The sequence below is a fragment of the Indicator indicator genome, chromosome 27 (assembly GCF_027791375.1).
Source record: "Indicator indicator isolate 239-I01 chromosome 27, UM_Iind_1.1, whole genome shotgun sequence".
In the NCBI taxonomy this organism is placed as follows: domain Eukaryota; kingdom Metazoa; phylum Chordata; class Aves; order Piciformes; family Indicatoridae; genus Indicator; species Indicator indicator.
The window spans coordinates 14,107,181-14,131,937 of NC_072036.1; the positions used below are offsets into that span (position 1 = coordinate 14,107,181).

Below are 24,757 nucleotides of genomic sequence, written 5' to 3' on the forward strand. Positions count from 1 at the left end.
GCACTTTATTGCAGCTTTTTTGAGCCATACTCTTTTGGTTTTAAAATGCACTAGGACTGGCCACTGCTTTTTAAAGGGCTGTCTCAGAAACAGCATCTCATCACTTTCCAGCTTCATCAGAGCACTACTGACTGTTCTAGAGACTGAATAGTCAGTGACTGGTACAGCTGGCAGTGCACCACACCTCGAGAGGCCATCCCTGAGCACCAAGGAACTTCAGAAATAGCAAATCTTGCAGGTAGTATTTGAATTTGAAAGCAGGGACACTTACAGCCAGGTCCACTTGGTTCCTTCACTTAATATCACTTTTGCTGGCAAAGACAACCCAGGACAACTACACCACTCCTCAGCTGGATCAATCTCATGATACAAACGACATGGACAAAAATGCAAGAATAATACACAGAAGATACTAAAAATACAAACCCACAGCTGCCTGTGAGCTTGGACTGGCCAAACTGCTTATGAAAAGACTGAACTACTGTGAAACTTCTGGAACGGAAAGGGAGGAATATAATCAGTACCTTAGTGTGAATTAAATGGCACTGCTCTAGCCACGTGTTCCAGGAGTACAGATATGTACCCTTTGTAAGACCTGTTACCATCTTCTGTCAGGCTACATGAAATATTGGAGGGCAAAACGAGAAGTTTTCAGGCATGCAAGGCTTCCCTGGAGGCTGCAGCAAAATTAGCAATCGTCCAAGCTAAACAAAACTTGGGAACCATTGCTCTGATTTTAACCTAATCAAATTTGCTACATGATAAGACAAATCATAAATGTGGGGTGGAGAAACACTAGAAAGGGAGAGACAATGCCTTTGTTTGCTCCTACGGGACAGGATGAGAGCAAGAGAGACACGAGTAATTTACTGTCTGTGCAGCATGGAAAAGTTATTCTGGGCTGGCAAAAATATAATGTGCCATAAAACCAATGTCTCTGTTGAGTCCATGGGTTTTAGTGCCTGGCACAGTTATGAATTTTAGTTCCAGAATTATCTTTTGTAGGTATTTTGTATGTTTCCCTTGAGCAGCAGGGCTGAGAGGTGAGAGCTGAAGTGGCTGCTGGATTGAAGCAGATATAACACAGCCACACGCTGCAGCTCAAACCCAGTAAGGTTCCTGGGGCCAAGTTAGGTTCTCTATAATTGCCAAGTGTTCACTCCCAGAAACAAAACGAATGCAGACTCCCTGTTTAGGCTGTTGCAAACTGCTAAACCAGTGTGAAATAACCTCAAATCAGTCTTAAATGATAGCTGAAAACTCTTTAACTGCCATGGTGACAGGAAACCTTACAGCTGGTATTAAGCACTTGCTTCTCTCTGTTCTGATAAAAGGGAGAGAAAAACCCAGCAAAACATCCAGAGGAGACCTGTTCTTCGGCATAACTTCAATGAACTCCTGAGCTTGTTCTAAAGGACTTCCAGAATCCATCTTAACTTTCAGCATCTCTTCAATTCATTGGAGCAAAGTGAACTTTTTACAAATGTTGCTGTCTCACTAGTAAGGAAATCCCAAGCAGAGAAGCATTGGTGCTGTGTGAAAGGAGGAAAGCCAACATTCTGTTACTGTACATCAGCACAGAGCATTGCCTGAGCAAGGTTCTATATGGTCACAAAGGACACCAAACTTCGAATCTTGCCTGAGATACAAGACGAGCTGGCAGTGCTTCAGCATCACCTCCATCTGGGCAGAGATCTGCACAGCCAGTGAAACACTGGAGCTGGTGGGCTCTGAGAACACCACAAGCTGCCCTGCGCTGAAGAGACATTGTCATGACTGTAGGGCTTAGGGCTGGAAGGTCTGATAGAAGGGACAAGTGGAGGCTCCTCTGATTTCAGAGATGTGGATAATTCCTTTAAGGAGAAAGGAAGATTAAATGTTCACTTGGGCAAAGGAGTTTCACAGAACATATGGTGGGGATGTGTAAATTATCTTGACAAGAACACAAAGTCAGCAGGTTGGCTCTAAGAAACAGAACCACTGAGAATTACACTGATTACATTCATAAATGTCTTGACAATGGCTACCTGTCAAGGAGCTCAGACCTGGCATGGGACTAACTTTAAAGACATTGTAAGATGATGAAGAGAGTCCTCCAGAGTGCAAATGCCTGGTTTGGCCCTGTCATGCTATGTTTATTGCCTGCTGTCTAGAAATGTGGATGCATTTGAACGTCACTGTGAGAAAGTTCACAATAATCAGAGAATGTTAGGGGCTGGAAGGGACCTCAAAAGATCATCCAGTCCAACTGTGATGGTTTGAAACTGTCTTTTTAATTTTTCTTTGCAAAGTTCAAGCAGAGAAAGCGAAAGAGTGTAAATAAGTCACTATTGGGTGTAAGAAAGCAAAATAATGATTGTTCTAAAAACTTCCATTGGATAGATAGAAATGTTTAAGAACCACTACTCAAAACAAAGTTGGGGCAGTCTGCAGTTGGAGTGGGGAGTTCGCTTGCTTGTTGGGCTGTCTGGCTGCTGTTTCTTTTCTTCCGGCTGAGGATAACACACTGACCTTGGCGAGCTAAGTTAACAGCCTCTTTGCTTTTAGCTAACTCTGCTTTCTGCCAGGGGGGTCTGGGGGGAGGAGGACCCTGGGAGAGAGGCCCCTTGGGAAAGGTCCCCTTTGGAGGGGGAAGCAAAGGGAGGTTGGTTGTGCTTTTCTGTTGATTGTATATACTTGTAAATATTGTGAATTTTGTATATTTGTACATATTCATTGCATTTCATCGTAGATTGTAGATCTGCTTGCAAATACAGCCCTCATTTGCTTCCAGACTGAGCTAGCCTGGTTATTGTTGGTCTGGGGGGAATTTCAGCTCATACTGACACACCAACCCCCCTGCCAGAGCAGGATCACCTAGGACAGGTCACACAGGAACACATCCAGGTAAGTGTTGAATATCTCCAGAGAGGGAGACTCCACAACCCCCCTGGGCAGCTCCCCCTGGGCAGGCTGCTCCAGGGCTCCAGCACCCTCACAGTTCTAGATCATCTAGGGAGCTCCAAGACTTCTTTACCTCAAAGGAGAAGGTGAACCTGGTTGTGTAAGCAGTGGGATCTCAGGAGCAGACAGTGCTCAGCACCAGCTCCTTCAGCACTCAGAGAATACAGCCAAAAAATAGCATTGGTAAGTAGCCTGCAGTCTATAAATACACACAGAGGGAGAGTCCAGTTTAGCCTCAGATAGGAGCATAGCAAGACCCAGGGGCTAGAAACTGAAGACAAATTTACAATTAACAGCATAATTAACACTGAGGAGCACCTCATTGGAAACTGGGGCAGAAGCTCCCACCCTGGAGGTACACTTGTCAAAAAGCAGGGCAGAGGGGGGGTTACCTTCAGCAGGACATGACCTAGCTCAGATGGGAAAAACCCAGCCAGTCATCAGGTCTCTGCTGTAAAGCGTGCCAGGCTGGATGATCACAGTGCTCCCTCCCGGTTTGCTAATCCACAAAGCTGAGGACATTTCCATTTCAATAAAGCTGCATCTTTCAATGAGCAGTTTGCAAAGGAGCAGCTTTGCAGCGAGCTCCAGCTATGCCTCGCAGGCATAGCACTGTTTTGGAGGAGGCCTGTGACAAACTTCTGGTTGGCACAATATGGTGTGACCCTGAATGGTGAAAGCATTCAGGCCTTCCAGAGCTGGGACCCAGCACAGCATACATCTGAATCTGCTTTGTTTATCACAGGCATTTGAAAGTTAACTCTTTGCAGCATCATCCTGAACTGCTTCATGCACTCAGCCCCATCAGCATTTCATGAATTTGACCCTGGCATGGCGTAACCTAACTTTAACTTATTTATGTTGCCCCTCTTAGATCACAACAGAAAAGGGAGTGTGGTGTAAACTGTTAGCGCTGGAACACGTTTGGATCAGGATTTCTAACTCTGTGTCCTCAAAAGGAATTTTATTTTGCACATCAAACTACTTGGAAGCCTGAGCCAGCACAAGGCGAACAGATACCACTGGGAACTTCACACAGAATACTTCTCATTGCACCAACGCAAATCACCAGCAGAGCCCAGTGGGGACCCTGCAGAACCCCTCTGGCTCTGGCAGCCTAACCAATGTTACATCAGCACACCACAACGTTAGAAAGTTAAAAATATTTTCTACAAATCAACCTCACTATGGGATTTTCAAGTTCTGAAATGACTGATTTTAACACCCACCAATTCAAACTAACCTGTTTTCAGTATGGAGCACAGAATGTTACTTATTCATATTTATTTCATTGGTTTACAGCAGTTCACATTTCATTAACACCTTCTTGTGACTTTTGTTATCTCATTTCAGATGCATAAGGAGGCAGTCAAACAAAAATAACACAAAATAAAAATTGAAGAGAATTCTGTCTGCTGACACACATGCAAAAATACAGATTCTTTACATGAAATTCATTTTCCTGCAGGTAACTCAATTAAATGGACAGACCTTCAGGTTCAGCGACATAATATCAGCTTTCCAGCAGCTAAAGACAGTGTACAAGGACTCAAAACGCAGGCATCTCTGCCAGGTAGAGTAGTACCCTGCCTTTTGAAAAGATCTCATTATTCTGTGATTTAATCTCTGCCTGCAATTTGTATGTGTGTGTGTGCTCTAATCACATCTAACCTTGAGAACAGCCTGCATCTGGTACATGCTTCCAGTAGGGAGTCCTTACACAAGTAAATTTGAAAACCAGATCTGACTTTATACTTCCTGTGATGCCAGCAAGGGCTCCTGCAATTCTTTGTCTGTTTTTAGCTCAGTGTTTGTGAATAACTTCCCATACCAGCCACCCCTTGTTATCCTTTTGTTAATAATTCCATCACCACGTCTGCAGAGGTCACTGTGATAGAAAGGGCAAATCATCTCTGCAGTCAAGAATAAAGAGCCTGGAAATAATGCTATTGCTCTGTCATTGTTTCATCCACAATGTTACCTCTCACAGCCTGACCTCAGATGTGTAGCTGTACCTGATGAGAGCATGAGAATAGCACCAACCACATGTTTCTCCATAATTGCTGTTTGTCAGTCATTCTTCCAGACAACTCAAGGTCAGTTCTATCTTATGCTAGAGGACAAAGCACTTCTCATCAAGGCAAATGGGCAAGCTAACAAAATCCATTGCCAGCTGATCCCAGCTCAGTTTTGTGCCTATGACCAAGGAAAGCAAAGCCACTGTGGACACCCTGGCAGAATCAGCTGGCACCCTCAGCTCCCAGGCTCCTCCATGTACACCAAACCAAAGCCACCTGCTGAAGGAGCACCCAGCTGTCAGCTGCACAACACAGCAGGACATGAGTGGCACACCAAAGGTGTTTGTCCCAGCTCCACACTGTGCCCCTGACTGTGAGGGGCCAGCTGAGTGCCAGCAGCCCTTGCCACTGCTCTTTGGAAGCCCAGAGCACAACCACCCCAGCCACACATAGCCCATGGCGTTGTTGGAATGGGAGGAAAGGAAAGCTCTGCAGCCCCAGGGGTTTGATGTAGCCCTGTGATGCAGGAGTTTGCATTGCACTGGCAGTGCTGCAGGAGGGCTTAAGGTCCTCTCTAGTCTCCCTCCTAATCTGTTAGACACAGGAAGGGGGCTAGAACTCCATCCTTGGCTGCTCACTCACTCTTACAGCATTTTTCACTACACACCTTAGACTACCAGAGCAGATCCTGTGTCTCCAAATGCTCTGCATTTACAGATTCCTCTGCAGCTGGGCACAGAGGTCACACTTTGTAACTCATCACTAGCAACAGCTTGGTGCTCTCATGTCTTGTGTGCCAGCTGTCCACCAACAAAGCAGTCAGCAATGAAGGAAGTACTCATGCTGATAAAACATTAATTTGTCGTGTGCTTTGACCATGTCCAGCTGGATAGCTCCCTGTGCAAAGAGGATGGGGGCGTGGGGGGGGGGGTCACAGAACACAATACAAAATGTTGGGCTCCCAAAACATCTTCCTTTTATCAAATTAAAATGTTAGATGACTCTGAAGAAAATTTGAAGTGCTGCAGAAGTAACACTGAATTTAACTCAGTCATGTGGTGACATCACAAATAAACAACACAACTAACACTTCTCAAGCATGTGGTGACACCACAGAGGCCAGGTGTCCCTCAGGATATGGATCAGGAGAGTGTGAGAGGAACTGAAACAGACAAAAGACTTTGAGTACAACTAGTATCACAAACCTTGCTCTGTACACTGAGTATCCTAAAGAATTTATGCTTGATATATGAGCAATTAGAAAGAGCCATTCAGTTCCTTTCATAATAAATACATTTTACTGAAAGTGTCCTTGAAAGCAGCTATGCACATCCTGAGTGCTCCTTCTTCTGCACTCCCTAAGCCTTGCCAATGACATTAGTCTGTATTGATGCCCTAGCTCACCAACAAAGATGTCAAAATAGAAGAAATAAATTAAAATAGTAGTGACATCAGTTCTGTACTGTCTTTTCCTCTTTACATGCAGGACCATATTACCAACAAGGTAGTTTTTTGTCCTTTTTTTTCCTCTTTTAGCTGTTCCAGTCTGTCTAACGCTGTACTCGAAGCATGCCATGATCTCACTTGAGGGAAAGGAACTGATTTTGAGTGACAGGTTGGACTTTGATGACCCTTGAGGTCTTTTTCCAACCTTATTGATTCTGTGATTCTGTGATTATTGGGAGCTAGGAAAGGGAATCATTCATTGTCAAACAATTGAGAAAAGAATAAAACAGTGACAACTATAAACCACAAACATCAGATATGAAGAGCAGAGTAGTGACACAGGAATGCAGAGTGTGCAGCGCAGCTTTCTGGGGTGAGAGCAAAAGAGAAGCAGCAGTAATGGCTCTCCATCAGAAGCTGATATCCCTAAAAGCCCAGCACCTGGCACCTGACCTGATCCCTTAGGGTATGGATCAGATTTCTATGAAAAAGAAATAAGGAGTATATTTAAATAAGTTTAAAGGAAAGAAACAACAGCTCTTTACTAGGACACCAGCTCAGCAGCATTTTTCATAGGCCAAGAGAACAAAAAGCTCCTGGGACCAAAGACTGTTGCTCCTTTTCTCAGGGCTTCCTGCAAAAGGAGTGCTGCTGTCTTGCTCACCTCTCGATCACTTCCAGTAACTAATTCCATCTAAGTCCAACACATAGGAAGAGGTCTCAGAGACTCAACATTCCTGCAAACTTTGTGAAAAGAGGCAGCTGGACAGAGTGTCTGCTGGCTGAAGAGAGATAACTGAACACAACTTCTGCCTAGCCATGCAGATGCTGCTTTCAGCCATAGCCTCTCTCTGCTGTCTCACACGGGCTGTTTGCCCTGCAGCCTGAGTACTGCTCAGTTAAAATACCAGCTCACAGACACAAACCCACAGGGAACAATGATGCATCCAGCATAACAGCAGAGTTTTAAGGAGGGCGGCTTGGGGAGCAGTAAAAACCTCCTGAGCTCCAAACAAAGCGTGGGGGAAAGTTTACAAAGAATGGTTGAGAAATAGCAAGTAAGCAATGAAAGCTGGAGGTTGGTGAGGATGTGAAGGAGCTCCTAGAACAAGAGCTGTTGCAGAAGGTACCTGCAGAGGAGGAGACTAAAGAACAGCCAGGTGGAAGCAGGGAGATGCTCTGAGCATTATCACCAGTAGTCTCTGGCCTGCTATGGATGCAGACAGGAACTGCAAAGTTTTATGGATTTGCATTTCACAGAAGATGTGAAGTCAAACAGTACATTATGCTATTTCCAGTCTGACTGAGTTTATAGATGAATATTTATCACTATTCTGCTTTCTATAATAATAATGTATACAGGGCTTTATATATAGGTTGGAATTCTTCATCTAGCATCAATTATATGGAATTTTACTGACTGGAATGAATATGTTCTACTTGTGAAATACCGCCTGGAAAGCATTAGCAAATGCAAATTCATTTGAGATTTCTAACAGATATTCTGATGGCTGCCATGTCATTGGCAGAGGCCTTTCAGTGGAAAAGGAGATAAATTTGGGATTCAGAATATTATCAATAACTCTGAGCATTTCTTTCTTTTGGTTAACCTTACTCTTTCTCAATCAAGTTTAACCAATGACTCAAAAGAGAGACACCTTGGCATGTGCATCCATTTTTCCTTCTCCAATGCAGTACTGCCCCTGGTTTTCATGGGCATTATGCATATAGAAGGACTGCATTATTAGCCTGAATTAAGAGAAAACATTTGTAAATACTTAACTCATCATAACCTCCTATTCATAAGGGCACTTGAGCCCAGAGCAATACAAATAAAGCCATAATACAACTCCTGGCAATGTACTGTGGATGGATTTCTCTTAATTAGAGATATCACTAACAATTGCCCTGGCCTTTTGATGTAAAACAAGTATAGAAATATAGATTGGACCACTCCCAAAAACTTGCAGTAGTTTTGTAACATGGGAAGTCCCAAGCCAGGAGGAGGGCAGGAAAAAGATCATTCTAAATATGTGAACTAGATGCCTGCTCAGTCACATAAAGGTCCTTCCAGTTCTCTCAGGCAGCCACTCTGTCTCCATGATCAGATTATATTAAACCCTGGAAACACAGCAAGTGTTTAAAGCGTCAGACACAACTCTTCCATTTTGGCTTTGGAAAGTGCTCTCCTCATACACAATGACAACTCTAAGATAAGGTGAGTCTTCCTCTGACCTAGGAATGATATTGGGCCCTCCCTTCCCCAGAGCAAGAAGTGGCCTGACCTCCCCTTTAACAGTCTGGGCAAACAACAATTGGCTCTTTCCCAGACATAGCTCAGCTGTAGAATCAATCTGCCAGGCTAGTTAGGATGTGCCAACTTCCTCATCTTTACTTCTCTTAGCCTAAACCATTCTGTTCATCTTTGATGCACAGTGCACTTCCTAGCTGCCACTGACAGCCTTGACACTTGCATTATGAAGTTGTCTCTGCACTACTGACTGCTGTAGTGCAAGCTGGGACTGTCCAGACTGGCTGAGCTGATGTGGAAAAGTTCAGATTTTAACCTCTTCTGCCTACAGGCTAACATTTTGACTCTCCAGTTGTGCTTCTACAGCTTGAAACAATCCTCTGAACACTGGACATTTCAGACATCCACACATCACTGGTCAGGTCAGTCACAGGTAGTTTAGGCTACTAAACACCATGCCCAGGAAGCCTCCTGCACTGAGCACAAACCTTTGAGTTACAAACCTGTTCAAATATATGTTGCAGCTCTTCATATCTGAGTAGACTCTATCCTAGATTAACAGACACCACTGCACCCACAATGTCACCTTGTTAAGGTTTGTCTGAAGAAAACAATAGAAGTGGAGTCTCCTTGTCTGGAGACTTTCCAGCCCTGTCTGGATGTGTTCCTATGCGACCTGTCCTAGATTCTATGCTCCTGCTCTAGCAGGGGGGTTGGACTTGAAAATCTCCAGAGGTTCCTTCCAATCCCTAACACCCTGGAATGCTGGGACTCATCCATGTCCTGAAGTCTGCAAACCACTAGCAACAGCTGCTGACAGTGGATCCCAGAGGCAGTCTCTGGGGACTATTCTTTTAAGGAATTACCTTTCAAATATCTTGTTTCAAAAAACTAGATGTACTCAAAGTTCTTAATCTTTTATCTGTACTTGACTACTCAGTTGGGATCTTTAGTGGTTTTTTCTTAAGCTTGAGCCTAAAACTTTTATTGGTAGATCATCTTTAATAATTAAAATCATAATCCTGTAGAAAGCACACAAGAACTTCAGAGCAGTCTTTAGAGTTCATGGAAAATGAATAAAAAACCCTCTCCAGTCAGATATTTTGTATCCAGTAATAATTTGTGATTGTCCTAATGTGAGAATGCAGGACGAATGTACAGCTTCCAAGAAAAATTGCCATTTCCCATCTTGATTCATTATCCTAGTAGCAGCAGGGAAGTTACATAACTGGGCTGCATTTAAATCACTTGAGGTAGCACCAGGTAAACAATCACAGGTAAAGAGAACAAACCTGCACTCCAAGTCACCTTTTGGATGGGGAGAACTGAGCTGGGAGGAAACATTTGCTAAAACATGGGCAGAGTGAAGAGAGGGCAGCTGAAGCAGGTACAGCAGCAACACAGCCAGCATCAGGTGTTCTCCAAGCTCCTGCACACACTCGGCAGCTCCCACTCAGACCCCTGCACTTTGGCAGGGTCACAGATGCCTGCACTTGCAGACCCAACTCTTTACCAGGTGTTTAACTCCCCTGCAGGCAACTGTTCTCTGACGGCATCTCATTATTGCCCTTTCTGCAGCTCCCTGCCCCCCACCCTCTGACCAGTAAAGTTGCCACCAAGAGGGTTCCTGATTGCAGTGCCCCCAGGGTTTCCCCCTTGGGCCAGCGACAGCTACTCACCATGGCAGCCAGTTGGGAAGAGTTTCCTCCCTCCTCCTGCACCTGTGCAGAGAATGGAGAGCTGGCTCAGCTGTGCATTTGAACTTCCCTGCTTTTGTCAGCATGAGTCACCACCTTAGCAGTATCTCAACTGTAGACTTTTATCTGTGAATATCTGTGCCTTGTCTTGTGGAAAACTAATTACTGAGCCACTGAGAGGCTTCATAATGTCCTGCATTTAACTCCTGAACATCATACATAATGCATAGGAAGCAGTCTCTGCACTCTGATTACAGAACACTGTCATTAAGAGAGCAAATTAAAGATCTGAATAATTCACTGGCTGAGCTTATTGTCAGTGCTGCATTGTGAAATTAGAATTTCTAATAAGTACTGCAATTTTTTTAACCCAATTAACACAGAGAACATCTTGAGTCTGATTAGTACAATAAAAATTATTACCTTATTCTTTTGCCTCACAACAGCCAAATTAAATACTGTACTTAATTATGCAGCATTCATGGCTTCTGTGCTAGAAATATTAATAATAAGAAAATCTCCCTATCGCTTGAGTAAGGCTTCCAGGCTGTCGAGTGCAGCCGACAAACACAACCTGTGAATCCCCACCATGATTTCTTATCACAAAGTTACTGGAGTAATTTTTTTTTTTTGGTAAGACTTTGTAAATTGGCTTTAATACCAGCAGTGGAAGCTGATGTCACTGCTGAAGTCTGCTCTGGAAACAAAAACCTATTAAAAACCCCACACCAGCCACAAAAGGACCCTTCCCAACCAGTCCTGAACATCTATTGTGAATTAACTTTCTCTAGGCTGATGTGAGTAGAGAAAGAAACCAAAACATTACCACTTACTGCCCTGAAAGCAAACACACAAACACAGCAACATGCCAATAAATACAGAGGGTTGTTCCAGAAAAGATGCTTAGGAAATAGACTAAGAAAAAGCTCTCTTACCTCAGCTCCCTCTTGGCACGGGATAGATAAGATCCTTTCATCCCAGGAAGGAGAAAAGTCCAATTCACCATCCAGCCTGCTGATTCTCTCCCAGAAGGCGCCTGCTGCCATGTTAAATAAAGAGAGGATCACTGAGGATGCAGCTTTTGTCTTCAAATATTTTAGTACTGCATTTTAGTGTCAAGGACCCCAGGAGTTTCAGCACATCTGGCAGCAGATACCACTGGCTGCAGCTGCTGCAACGGGATTTTTCCTCAGCGCTATTTCATTTCCAGCTCCTTTTCCCTCCCCATCCTGGGGAAGTTTAATCATCGAGCATGGGGGGGGGGGGGGGGGAAGAGAGAAAAAAGGGGGGAAAAAAGGCAAGGTGGCATTGCCATCACGAGCTCTCTTGGTTTTGTCCTACAGACAGGGACTGCAGCAACCACCTTCTATCTTTGTCTCGTTATTTTAGCATGTGTGTGTGAGAGGAGAGGAGAGGAGGGAAAAAAAAAGAGGCTGAAAATTATTCAGGCATAATGCAACAGACATAAGAGAGACAAAAAGACAGAGAGGAAGAGAGAAGGGAACAGAAAGGGGGAGAGAGGGAGGGAGAGAGGAAACGGGCTAGGAGAAGGAGAAGGGGCTGTCAGTGCAGATAAATCTGCATATGGAAATCAGGGTTATCCTGGGTGCAGTTTTATTTAACCATGATGTACTGAGGTTTTTAATTAGACAGGAATTTAGGGAAGCAAATGAGGGATTCGTACAGACAAAGGAGCAAACGAAGCATTTGTAATCACAGGAGAATTTTCAGAGCAAGCTGTGGCAGCGACAGCAAAACTTTTTATAGCAACTTTCTGGTTGGAAACGAAAGTTTCATGCACTGCCACTAATTTACACCCCAAATCCAGGCAGAATTGTGAAAGTATTTGTTCTGAAATTAAATCAGACCAAGGCAAGCCAAAATGACACACTCATTTTTCAGATGACCTAGAAACTGCTGGGTACAGGACATGCATTTTAAAGCTGTCTTATGCCAGTACAGGATTAGGACCTTCCCCCTCTCCCCTGTTCTCTGGTGACTGTCACGCTCAGTGAGAGTTCTTTGGAAGGATCCCCAAGCACTGCACACCAGCTCCATGCTTTGTGGGAATGGGTTGTTTCTGGAGACGGAGCTGAACCTGGCAGGCACGGGCAGGTTGGGTCAGGGCCTGTGGAGCACCAGCAAAGATGAGGACCTCCTGCCCCATGCCATTGGGGGGACATGGGGATGAGTGAACTGTGGAGACGAGGAAAAGATGAGGCTCAGGTGCAGGCCGGATGGGAAGGAACAGAAAGAAGGTGGCGGGCATCTGAAGAGGACAAAATAGCAGCAGTGCGACCTGGGGTACTTACTAGCCCTGGCAAGGTGATAGCGTTAGGGCGAGAGGTGGCAGAGGCCACGCGTGGTAGCTGGGCACCCAGGGGAGCCCGGCGCAGCAGCCAGAGCAAAGGGCACCGAGGAGGGCACCAAGGGGGACACCGGGGCGAGCTGCGAGTGCTGAGAGGGGAGGCTGGCGGCACACGGCTGCCAGGAAGCCCCACCGAAATTCCACACACGGGGCCATAAGCGTCACTGCCGGACCGAGCACTGCCGCAACAGCGGCGGGCGGGAGGAGGCAGGAGACCGGGATGCGAGAGGCAGCATCCCCCGACGAGCAGCACGGAGACAGCTCACGGGGCGGGCAGCGCGGCGGGAGCCCTACAAGAGCCCACTCCCGGCGCACGGTCATGCACCGGCAGGATAAGGCCAGTAACTGCCTCACAGCAGCTATGCAACCGAGCCCGCCCGCGAACCACGCCCCGAGCGGCGCTCCGACCCGGCCTGGATGGGTGGGGAAAAAAAGAAAGAGCGGAGGGGAGGAGGGGAAAAAAAGAGCGGAGGGGAGGAGGGGAAAACGCGCGGCCCCGGGGCGGAGAGACGCAGCTGGCGGGGGAGGAGGAACTGGCGGCGGCCAATAGGCTCCGCGGCGCCTGCGCAATGCGGGGCTGGCGGCGGGCGCGGGACGCGCGGAGCAGAGCCCGGGCGCGGAAAGGGTGGAACGCTCCGCAGGTACCGCCGTTCCTCCTGCCCGCACCCCGGCTCTCACCGTGGTCTAGGGGGCTGATCAATTGTCCGGCCCAGCCTCGCCTAACTCAGGATAAGCGGCTTCGGGAAGGGGGAAGCGGCGCTGGGCCGCAGGCGTTCCGGGTGCGGATCCTGTGCGGGGCAGGCCCCCGCGGCCGTGCTGCCCGTTGGCTCCCGCCGGCCGCGGCCGCCCCGGGAGTTCTGCAACGCTGGGTCGATGGTGCGGTAGGCCCGCCCGAGTCCTGTGCTTTTCCCTGGTGTTCCCTGCGGCGTGGCGGGGTTTGCTGCCCGGAGCGGAACGGGCTTGCCATATGAACTTGTGCAGTGGGACACCCCCTCTGGCTGCTGTCTGTGCCGTGACAGCAGCGCGGTGAGCGGCGCTGACCTGCGGCACCGGAGCCGTGCTGCGGCTGACGAGCTGCTGCTGCGCAGCCTGCAGCCACGGGAGAGAGCGGGGAGAGCAGGGCAGGAACTTCTCGCTTTGAGCTCATTTTGCAGCCAGGCCTCTTTTCCTGCCATCCTCCAGCCATGGCGTAAAGCGGCTTCTGCAAGAGCAGTTTCTGACCAGACAGTCAAAATGTAACCATTTTTGTAACCATTTTTCCCAACCAGGGGAAGGGGAAAGCTTAATTTAGAGTTTAAATTATGTTTGCGTATTGTTGTAGACCTCTGTGGTGCCAGTTTCCTAGTTCTGCAACTTTCAGTGTGTTGTATAAAATATTAACTCACTAATTCTAAACATGCAGGGCACTTCTTTGGAACATGATCTTGTTCTCCTTTGCTTTTGTTCCTCTTTCTTTAGGCTCCTGGGAAGCCAAACTTTTCTAACAGAAGCTTTCAACTTCAGCTGTGTTAAAATCAGCCACACAGTCATTTTCTGAGCTGTAAAACCTGACAGTTCAGTGTTCCAGAATTATCACAGGGGGTGTTTCTGCAGCTGCTTAGAAGAATTATGAGCTGAAATGTTGCCTTGAAGTCATGGGAGGCTGGAGGCCTAGAATGCATGGTGTGTTTTCATAGCACAACTCCTCTAGGCTCTGAATGAGGTGTTGCTGAAAGTAGCTCCCCTCTGCAATGCATTTCTGCCTCTCGTTTCACCCTAGCCAAGTCTACCCTCCTGACTAGTCAGTTGTGTTCAGCAGCAGCTTTTCACTGCTGTGACTCCCTGAGCAGGTTGTGAAGGAGGAGGAGGAAGATGAAGCTGCTCCAAGCAGCAGAGTTGTGTGGCAGGGCATGAGGCCGTGGTTGCCTTTCTTGGTGGTACCTCAGTTTGTGCAGTCAGATCAGTGTTCTCTTGAGCTGGAGGTTGTGGAGAGTTGTAACCATGGGATTTATCTGAAGGAACACCAAGGTTTTTAATTCACGTGCTTTATCTTCTGGGTCAGGTGGGACAATGGACGATGACTTCATGGCTTCCTCCACACCCTCGTTTCTTACTGACAGCTTGGAGTTGGCAATGGAAGTGGAGAACAAGAACTCGAAGCCTCCCTGTTTCTCGTGTGCTTTTGACAACCAAAGTGGAGGGAGAAGCTTTTCTGCAGAGTCTTACCTAGCAAGTGGGTCTCTCAAGAGGTATGGGTTTTTTCAGTTACAAATATATTACCCTTATAAGATGCTCTTTCTACTGACCTTTGGTTCCCCTAAATCCTGGCAGGGTTTCCAAATCCTTTTTTTCTTCAGCTCTCATGAGCCTGAGATTGGCTTGGTCGCCCACTAAGAGGGAAGGGTCCTTGTGTTGATGCATTGCTTTGAACATGCTCCAGGTCTAGTTCCTAGCTTTATGAGCTTTAAGATGCTGTAACAGGTTTGCAATGTTAGAACATCCAGATTTGGAAAGTGCTACAATAATTACCTTTGATGCCTTTGTTGTTCTATAGCCTGCTGGGAGTTTGTATTTGTGCAATTAGCAATGTTTTAACAGCCTGTGCAGATCCCTGGTTTTCTTCAGGTGATTCTATTTGGCTTTAACTAAGTCAGAGCAAAGAGCAGTCATGGCCTAGTGTCAGTTTAAGGCACAATGATGAAGTCACATTTTGTGACTCATCAGATCACTGTTTTTATCAGTGTGCTCTATAGAAGTGCCATTAAATGCATACAGAAGAGCTGATGTATGCTCTAGCATTAGTTATTAGGCGTCTAATGCACACTGAGATGGATTCCAGACACACCTTTTGGAAGTGGAGATATTCTCTAAGGCAGCAAACTCCTCTGCTAAAGGTAGTCTGCATGATCTGTCTCAGCCCTTTTGTAGTGATGAGAATGCTTCTAGGTGGTAGCTGGTAAATTTTTATTTGTTTTTAAAATATACTGTGACTATGTCATGGTTTTGTGTTCTTCAGGGTAGAGTTGTCATAGTTTATGACATACTTTATGTACTCTATATTATATTGCTATAAAAGGTATAACTGTGGAGAGCACTGCTCCTTCCTCTCTGCAGTGAACAGCTCTCAGTGGCACATAGCATCTGCAGCGGTTGTATTCTCTAGGCTCATTCCTGGGGAGCACATGAACATTGTGGGCTCTGCTTCACAGGGTTTTGCTTAGACTGGATCCTGCTCCAAATGACTACGAAGAAGACATAGTGGGAATGTTTGGCTTTCAGTGGGTGACTGAAATGGCTTTGGTTGAATCTTGTGGATTTCTCTTTGGATTGCTCAGGTATGCCAATGTCAGTGTATTTCACAGCTGTACACCTGCCTTAAGGAGGTGGCAGACTGAAAAGGCTGTGGGCTGTGCAATGCAGCCAAAAAGGTGCTGCTTTGTCTCACACTCCAGTAGGTGATGGTGCAGACGTGGACCAAATTACAGGAAGAAGTAAATTGTCACAGATTTTTAATGCTCTGCGAGTTCACAATAAGTTTCTAAGCAGTGCGGTGCATATCTGAGCCAATACCAGATGAAAACTGGGAAGTGTAGTTATTACAGCAGAGTGGGGGATTAGTTCCAAAGACTGCAGCTGCAGAATGTATGAATAAACTCTGTAAGAGTTCCTTCAATGAGATTGTGCTATGCATGTAATTCAAGTTGTCTTTTGCAGATTTTTTTAAGCCCCTTTTTTGTGCATAAAGAAAAGCGGAGGTTAAAAATCAAATACTGTCAGTGCTGGGTGCAGCATTTTCCTCAATTGTTTGGACTAGGATAGCTTCAGCAATCTCTTCAGATACAGTTGCTCAGTGTTTGACTAATTCAATGTAGATGTTTAATCTGGTCAGTGTAAATACACAGATCACCAATAATCCTCTTTGCTGCTGATAATCCTCAGGATGTACAGCACATCCAGAGAGAGGATAGGAGAGCAGCTTTTGTGTGATTCCACAAATATCTGTGATATATTCCAACACTGCTTTGATTGAAGGGGATTCTTCCATCCCTTTGGGGTATGACCTAGGGCGTGATGTGAAACATCATGAACAGGGCCTGGGTTAGTGAGGCACCATGGCGTAGATGGCAGGAAGCACATTCAAGGCAGGGTGAGTTGGCTTTGCTTGTTAGATGCAAGCTTTGACTTCACTGTGATTATCAGATTTTTAATTACTTTTTTTGTAATGAAAGAGGTGGGAGGATGACTTAGTTAAAAGAAACCTTTCATCTGCCTGCTGCATTTTCTCCACTGAATGGACACAAGACTCCAACCTTCAGCCCCAACAACCTTCTTTCATGAAGCCCTGTTTTAACCTTCCTTCCTTCCTTTCTACAAGGTTGAAATAACTGAAAAATTCATGCAGAAATTTGGCTTTAGTTCCACAACAAACACAAACTCCCACAACCTAGGTGGCTGCAGGTAATTTGGGGTAGCTGAAGTGAATTTGTCCAAGCAAGGGAGAAGTAAGGGAGAGGATTGGCCTGCGTGCCTGCCCCTTACACGCAGCTTACAGTATGGAGGTTTGGAGCCTTATGGGCACTTCCCAGTTTCCAGGTTTTTTTTCATGGAAAGACTTGATCTGGGTTTGGTCTGAGTATCTTGGTTTCTAATCCTTCAGTAATGGCTGCTTTGACTGTATAAGAAATGAGGCAGAGAGCTTTCTTAATTTATTCAGCATTTTCTTTTGAAAGTCTTACACAGTTGTGCCTTTCATGTATTCAGTTCAGTGCCATGCTATCTCTGGAGACTACTTGAAGACCACTTGAAAACAACAGATCCTGTAGAATGTGGCTGAGCAATTACCTGTCTTAGGGCTTTTTTTATTTTTAATCACAGTGGCAGTTAGCAGCTTCTTGAAAAAGACTCCCTCTGCTCTCCAGAACTGAGCTGAGTTTTAACTTTTCTAGAGACAATTTATCTTTTTACTCTAATTGTTGCTGTTTCTCTTTTGTGCTCAAGTGAAGCAGCAGAGCAATCTGAGCAGGAACAGCTCAGCACCTCTTCTCTCTCTCTGATCTACCCAGACCTTAATAAAATGCAGTTAAAAAACTTTTAGCTACATAAATACCTTAAATCTTTGTGTTCCTTTAATTAGGCAGCAGATACACAGACTGGAAGACCTGGTACAAATGAGTTCATCTGATTTTGGTAAGTTGGCCACATTGAATTTTACATTGGGAGGGGTATCTGAGCTCTTTCATTAGAGCAATGAGTGCTCACGGATCTCTGCTGCTTTGAGTGCTGAGCAAGGGCTGGTGGAGTCTTCTGCACAGAAGTTTATAACCAGCACAGACCTGCAGGAGGGTGCAAATGTAGGCAACCAAGGGATGTCAGCTGGGAGTCAGTTTGGAAACAGACCTGCCTGTTGTGGTGGTGGGTGGTGGTTGTTCTTTGCTGTTGTTTGGTGTTCTTTGCTATTTAAAGACACTGAGGAACTGTTCTGTGGTTGCTTTTCTCTTGAACTTCAGCATTTGCTTGGATCTCTGCTTCCCACCTTGTCAAACAAGCCAGTGAAATACCCAGGTGGCTGTTCTTCATAGCAGGCCAGCCACTGGTGTGTCTGGACGCAGCAGGCTGGTGGCAGAGGTGTCCATGATGCTGCTGTTAGCAGGAGCAGGCAGTGTGATGTGAGATGTTCATGCCCTAGATAAAGGCCCTGGTGCCGCACTGTAGAACCCCAGCTCAAGCAGGGCATTTAGAGGGGTGTTTGCTACCAGCTGTCCTCAGAAAGGAACCTGCTGAGGCTGCTGTGGAGGATGCAGATGTTCTGTGAGTCCCAGTGGGGCAGAGCTGCTGTAGCTGCTGGTCTCTCTCCTGCAGGGCAAGCTGCCAGCTTGCACTCTGAAGCAGAGGGCATCAGGCGGCAGTGCACCGAGTTCCTGCACTATGTGAAGGTTTTCATCTTCAGGTGAGAGCTGCACACACTGCACCTCCTGTACTGAGCTGCTGTGGCTGCCTCTGACCCCTGCTCTGACTGTGTGTCTGTGTGCCCAGGTATCTGGAACCCTCTAGAGTGGAAAATGAAGGGGTGCTGCATCCATATGAAGAACTAGAAGCACAGCTGCCGTCGATGGTGGTGGAAGAGCTTCATGCTTTGACCATGCACATGGGTCATCTCTGTGAGCTCCCTAGCAATGTCCTGGCAGCATTTACTATTCAACATCAGGCAAAGGTTGATGTCTTTTATACTTGCCAATTTTTTGGGTGTCACAGTACATATTGAACTTGGGCTAAGTAAGAATTATTCTTTCTCCAGACTAAAATGCTCTACAGACAAGATTCATGGCCACGAAGGTTTCCGATTGGTTTTCCTTTCCTTTAGCTGAAGAACAGGTTGTCTGTTACAGTGTGTTTGGTCAGGGATATCCACAGTGCTCACTGCAGGCCAGGTGTCTGCCCATCTTTAGCAGCAGAGCATCCAGAACTTGCTAAAGCAATGCTAGGAATAAATCCCTGGGTATGTTTCTCACAGGTCTTTCCCCCATCGTGGCATTTGCTGCACCTCCACCTGGATGTGAACTGGCTGGTGCTGGAAATTCTTTGTGTACTAGGTGAAAAGATGATGAGTAAGTATGCAGGATTTTCCTTGACCTTACTCTTGTACCTAGGACTTGCCCAGACTTCTGATCCTCATCTGCCCAGCAACATTTGCTGCTGCTGGTATTTGATGGGCTGAACTCACACGGGGGGAGGGAAGGCTCTTTGTGTACCATGTAGCTCAAGTGGAAGTGCTGGGCACTTGTTCTGTCAAAACTGACCAAGATAAAAGGTTTGTTCTCAACTGGTGCTTACATTTACACAGGTATTTAATGACATACACCTTTGGACAGGGCAGATCAAAGTCCATCTGCAGAGATCACCAATGCAGAGTGGTGAGCAGCAATTTGATGAGAACAGTGTAGGACAAACGTCCAAGAACAGAGCAGAGTGAAAAAAGTCTTGGAACAGAAAATTTGTGGTGTTAACCATGTGTGGTACTAAGGAGATGCTGGGCAGAGGAAGGGGTCTCAGACAGAGGGGCTTGTGAGAGTGCAGCAAGGAAAGGGCAAAGCAGTACCTTAGGTTTTTACTTTTGGAGGAAGGAGGGGAGCTGTTGGAGGCAGCTCATTGTCTGGAGTTCCATATTTATTTCTAGCTACCTTCTGAGCAATAAAGCAGCATTCCATGGCCTGAAGAGAAGGCTCGTGTTTTTAGGGAGCAGGATCTCTAGCAGGTTGTCTGCTCTTTCTGCTCTATGCCTTGGAGAAGTTCTCGGGGTCTTGGCTCGTTCTCTGAAGTGTGCTGAGACAAAACTTCCCACTGCTGAGACCAGGGGCAGGGTGGTGGGTTCCAGGCTGCACCCTATGTTTCCAAGAATAGAATACAGGCTTGTCCTGCATCTCTTCTGTTCCACTGATACCAGGGCAGTTGTACTGTTGGGAAGCTTGTGAGATGAGATCTTGCAGACACTTCACTTTGCCATTTTATCTCTGCTCAAGTTGGAGTAGGATCATGCCAGCTTTTTACACCAACACATTGAAAAGAAAGTGTTAGACCTCTCCAGGACTGTTTGTCATCAACTTGCATATCTGCAAAACATGTCAGGATTTCAGAGCATGCACACAGGCATGTGCTGAAGAGGGACTGCAGATAATCTTTATTCCACCACAAAGACTGTGCCAGAGCAAGGCTGCAAAGTGCCAAACTGTTTTACTGTCAGTCAGGATAACACCAGGCTTCAGTGTGATTGTGGACTGGTTGGACTTAGAATGCACGGACTTCCCCATGTGAGTTTGTACATTAGAATTACAGGCAGATCAACAAACCAGTTCTAAAATACACTGAATAGAAACAGACTCCTGTCTTGTGTTCTTGCAGCCAAACCCAGGACTAATTGGGGCTCCTTCTCTTCTGTGTTCCAGGACAAGTGGTGTATGCCAACCACTTCATAAATCTGACTGGAGAGAACCTAACCAGCACCAGTTTGTTTGAATCACACTGTGCAAATCTCATAGCAGACTTAATAAACTTGTCCATCAGCAAGTACATGAAGGTAACTGTCCAGGACGTAGGCAGTCAGCTGTTGGGAGCTGTATGATCTGGGTGTTGCACAGAGGACTTCTTGCTGTTAAGTTTTAAATGTCATGTATGGATTTCTGTCTCCATGTTTTAAAGTGTGTTATTTGTTAGGAGCCCAAGTTGTGTTATTTATTCATGACCATCTGGCAGCTGAGTGAGAGAGCACTATTGAAATGCACTGTGTGCAGAGCAGGAGTGAGTGCCACATTGCCTGATCTCAGTCCTCCAAGTTTCAGTGCCAAACATGGCACAGGCTGAGAGGTTGAGAGCTGTAGATGCAAAAAGCAGCTTTTCAAACCCCCAGCAGGAACAAGAGTCACTGCAAGCCTGGCAGTAAGCTAGCTGGACACTTGCAGAACAGCACCTTACAGGTTATGGTTGCACTGCTCCCTCTTTGTGGGAGAGAGGGGCATGGCTGTGGCAGCATGGAGTGACTGTCCTTGTAGGGGGTCCCTGCAGAGAATTGTTACCTTCCAAATCACTTCTGTCTGGTACATTATCAGAAAGTACTGCAACCTCTTTCCCTGTCCAAGGGTAAGTAGATGAGAATGGAAGGTTTGAATAATATCTCTTGACCTTGGTGCTTGATGGCAGGCTTTGACAAGTCAGCTGTTCGCCTTGCACAGATCCACCTTGCAAAGACAGAAGCTTGCTTTGCCACAGCTTTTTCCTCAGCTCTCCCTAGGCTAGGGCTGCACAGCTGCAACTAGTTCTCTTTGAGATGCCTTTCTGAAGTGGAGCTTGCACTTGAGCTGGATCCTGTCTCTTCAGTTGGTGATGATGTGATTTTGTCATTTACACCAGTCGGTTTCCACATTCAGGAATTATTTGAGGTATCAGTTGGATCAGGAAGGGCATGGATTCATCTCACCGGGTCGCAGGTGTTGGCTGGATTCGTGTCACCCCTGGTGTTTCATTGTTGGGGAAGGATAGCAATGGTTCTTTGTCCTGTAGTGAGAGATGGATCAGTGTCTCTAGGTGTCCAGTCCCCTGTGTTTGCTCTGGAGAGCTGCAGATTGGTCAGTGAGACTTGGACTGTTCCTTGTTTAAAGACAAACCCAGTATGAGCTGCTTTGTCTTCCCTCTTTCTTTCTACATTTCTGCCATTGTGTCCTTGCTGAATGTAAAATCTGCTGAATTATGCTGTTTAAGCAAAGCTTTTCTCACTATTTTCCCACCTCTGAATGAAGGTCAGTGGATTCCTGGGTCCTAAGACAGCAGCAGTACAGTTTTGTCTATGTTGTGATTGTTTCAGATATGCTGCTGGTGGGGCTTCAAAACACGAAAGCCTGCAGAGGATCTTTGTGTTTAACACTTCCTCTTGCTGCTTTGCTTATTTTGTTCCACAGTTCAGGGAATGTGTAACTGAAAGGTGAATCCCAAGAAGGCTGCTTTGCATTTGAAATGCATCAGTCTGAGTGAGTTTAGTTAAACATGGGGCAGTAAATACCTTGCATGGCTGGAGCTGTGCTGTTTGCTGTGTGGCAGGGGAATGCCTCACAGGAGACTCAGCAGAGCAGGTTCTGTGGTGTTGTGGGAGCATCAACACCCTCCTGCCACAGGAGCCTGTGCTGCTAGGATTGTGCCTCCTCATTAAGGGGTTTGCAATTAATAACAGCAATAATAGCTGTTAAATCATCTGAAATATTTTTATTGTCTTCCCATCAATAAAGTCTAATCAGTCATTTTCTTCTTCCCTGCCCACCACACAAGCAATCTGTTTGTTGTAATTCCTTTTCACTTAGGCCTCAGAATCCCATTTTCATGTGAGCAAAAAATGTTTGCAGGTGGCTCAGAGGAAAGTAAGAAATAGCGCAACCTGTAACTTAGGTAAGACTGGGAAAGAGTTTCCATTAGGTGACAGAGATTTTGGGTGTTGAGGCAATAATGCACTTTGCAATGTGCAGGTGTAGCTATGCTGTTAAACTACAAAAGCCCCAAGCCACCAACCCCAACTTCTGAATAATTGTTTTGCATGTTCTCTTTCAGGTGAGACCTTCTGAGGCTCTTACTGGTCACCATTATCCCTGCACCTGCATTAAAGAGTTATGGGTTCTTCTGATTAAGCTGCTGGATCACAGAAGCAAAGGATCTGCCCCTGAGGTACTGCAGGAGGGCTGTCACATGTGCAGTGGTCACCAAAGGTTCCAGAGTGCCATGAGTGCACCAGGGCACACAGTTGATGCTGTAGGAGGACTGCAGACTGGCTGTCTTGGGTGTGCATCAAGTCCTGAGTCTAGGTTGGCAGTGTCCTGTTTGGTTGTGACCTAGGGTGCTGATAAGGAGTATTTGTACTGAGAGCTATTTAGTCCTTACTGACAGCAGGTGTGAGGCTGGGCAACACAGGTGAAACTTGTTGAGTGCCAAGTGTTTGCACTTTGAGCATAAGTTAAGTCAGGAGCCAGCTAAGGTGGGTGAAGTACAAGTGCAAAGAAGTCCCAGGGACTTTCTGCCTGATTAGGGAAGATAGGCACAGGCTGTGAGAGGTCACTTGGTGGTACAGAGGGGTCTGAGCAAAAGAGTTTATCAGAGCTGGAACAGACTTGGAACAAGCCAGAGAATCTGCACATCATTTGCTGCGCTTCAGGCTGTAGGTCAGCTTGGCACTAAACCCTGAACGCTTTGGTTTTGATCTTGCTTGTTCTCTGTAGAAGCAAATGAGTCCAGAGGACAGCACTGGAGAGAGACATGGCACCATGGGCTTCATTCTTCAGCACAGTTAGAGTTAGTTCTGCTTCTCTTGCAGGGCTTCTGGAGTATTGTGAACAAAACTCTAAAGAATGTCTTTGGAAGGCAGAGTGGCTCTGAGAGGTTGTCTGCTTGTGAAGCAGCTCAGTGTAAGGACCCACTGAGCTTCAGCTGGTGGATTGTGACTCACCTGGCATCGCTTTACCAGTTTGACCGCAGTGGGAATCCCGATGCTAAGGTGAGTTTGCTTTTCTCCAGGAACCCCCAAGGCGCTCTCATTTGTTTACATCTCTTTCTTTGCCTGGCTCTCTTTGCTGGCAGAACACTTGGTGGTGTTATACAGGAACTGCTTCTAATCCTAAGTAAAATGGGACTTTCTGATAAAAGTAAGAATTAATTGGGTCTGACCTTGCAAAGTTCCTGATTTGTCACCAAAAGAGAGGAGGGGTTAGGGTAACTCGGTGCTTGAATGCTTAGTTGGAAAGCTCATGGCCATTTCTGGTGGCTGGAGAGTGTGGTGGGTGTAGGATGCTTATGCTTCTGCAGATCCTTTAGGGTCCTGTGGCAGGCTGCTCAGTATTGTTTCTGACAGTACCACGGCAGAAGGAAGCAGCCTGCAGACTGTACCTGAGGGCTGCACTGGATGGCTGGGGCAGGACCACAGCCCATAATGTATTTCAGAGGGACACTGAGAAGATAGAATTGCTCCACACCCTGCTTAGTAGAGGAACTTGGAGAGAAAAGCTTCCTCCTAGGCTGCACACAGCCACCAGTGTGAAGCAGCCTTTATGCTGGGTTTGGTATGCTTTGTGCCCCAATCAGAATGCAGTGATGCTGTTTATTTTGATCACTGCCTCTCATACTGATCCTTACTATGCATTTAGCCTCATGAGAGATTGTTTTTTGCTCCAGGCACTGTGTTATTTAAATAAGCCAAGCAGATGTAGAGCGGAATGTCTGCTGCTCTTACTTTAAAAGAGGAATATGAGATGCAGTGGCAGAAAGTGACTTGCCCGAGATTTAATAAGACTTTTTCCTTAGAGCCCACCTGGGAGAAAAGAATTTCCAAGTCTTGATTTGTGAATCATGAGACCATCCTGTGCACACTCCTCCTTATTTCTGTGGTCTTCAGGTTAAGTCTGCCAGCTGTGCCTCACCTTTCTCTGAGTGCTTACAAAAGCCCTGCAGCAACAGGAGCCTGCTCACCCACCCCAGGATTGTGCTTTCCTAGATGGCTGAGGGTAGCTACTTCTTTAGGTTCCCTCCACCT

At 46.2% G+C, this 24,757-nt stretch overlaps 1 protein-coding gene across 1 annotated transcript in view; it reads left to right on the forward strand.

Moving 5' to 3' along the window:
• Window positions 1-14,772: 14,772 nt before the first annotated feature.
• Window positions 14,773-24,757, forward strand: part of MMS22L (MMS22 like, DNA repair protein) — a 40,767-nt gene continuing 30,782 nt past the window's right edge. Inside the window, exons 1-9 of the mRNA XM_054393040.1 lie at window positions 14,773-14,951; window positions 15,912-16,037; window positions 17,837-17,889; window positions 18,562-18,649; window positions 18,736-18,913; window positions 19,214-19,307; window positions 20,643-20,773; window positions 22,789-22,902; window positions 23,546-23,725. Of these exons, the coding sequence (XP_054249015.1) occupies window positions 14,773-14,951; window positions 15,912-16,037; window positions 17,837-17,889; window positions 18,562-18,649; window positions 18,736-18,913; window positions 19,214-19,307; window positions 20,643-20,773; window positions 22,789-22,902; window positions 23,546-23,725 (1,143 nt within the window). The remainder of the gene's footprint in view (window positions 14,952-15,911; window positions 16,038-17,836; window positions 17,890-18,561; window positions 18,650-18,735; window positions 18,914-19,213; window positions 19,308-20,642; window positions 20,774-22,788; window positions 22,903-23,545; window positions 23,726-24,757) is intronic.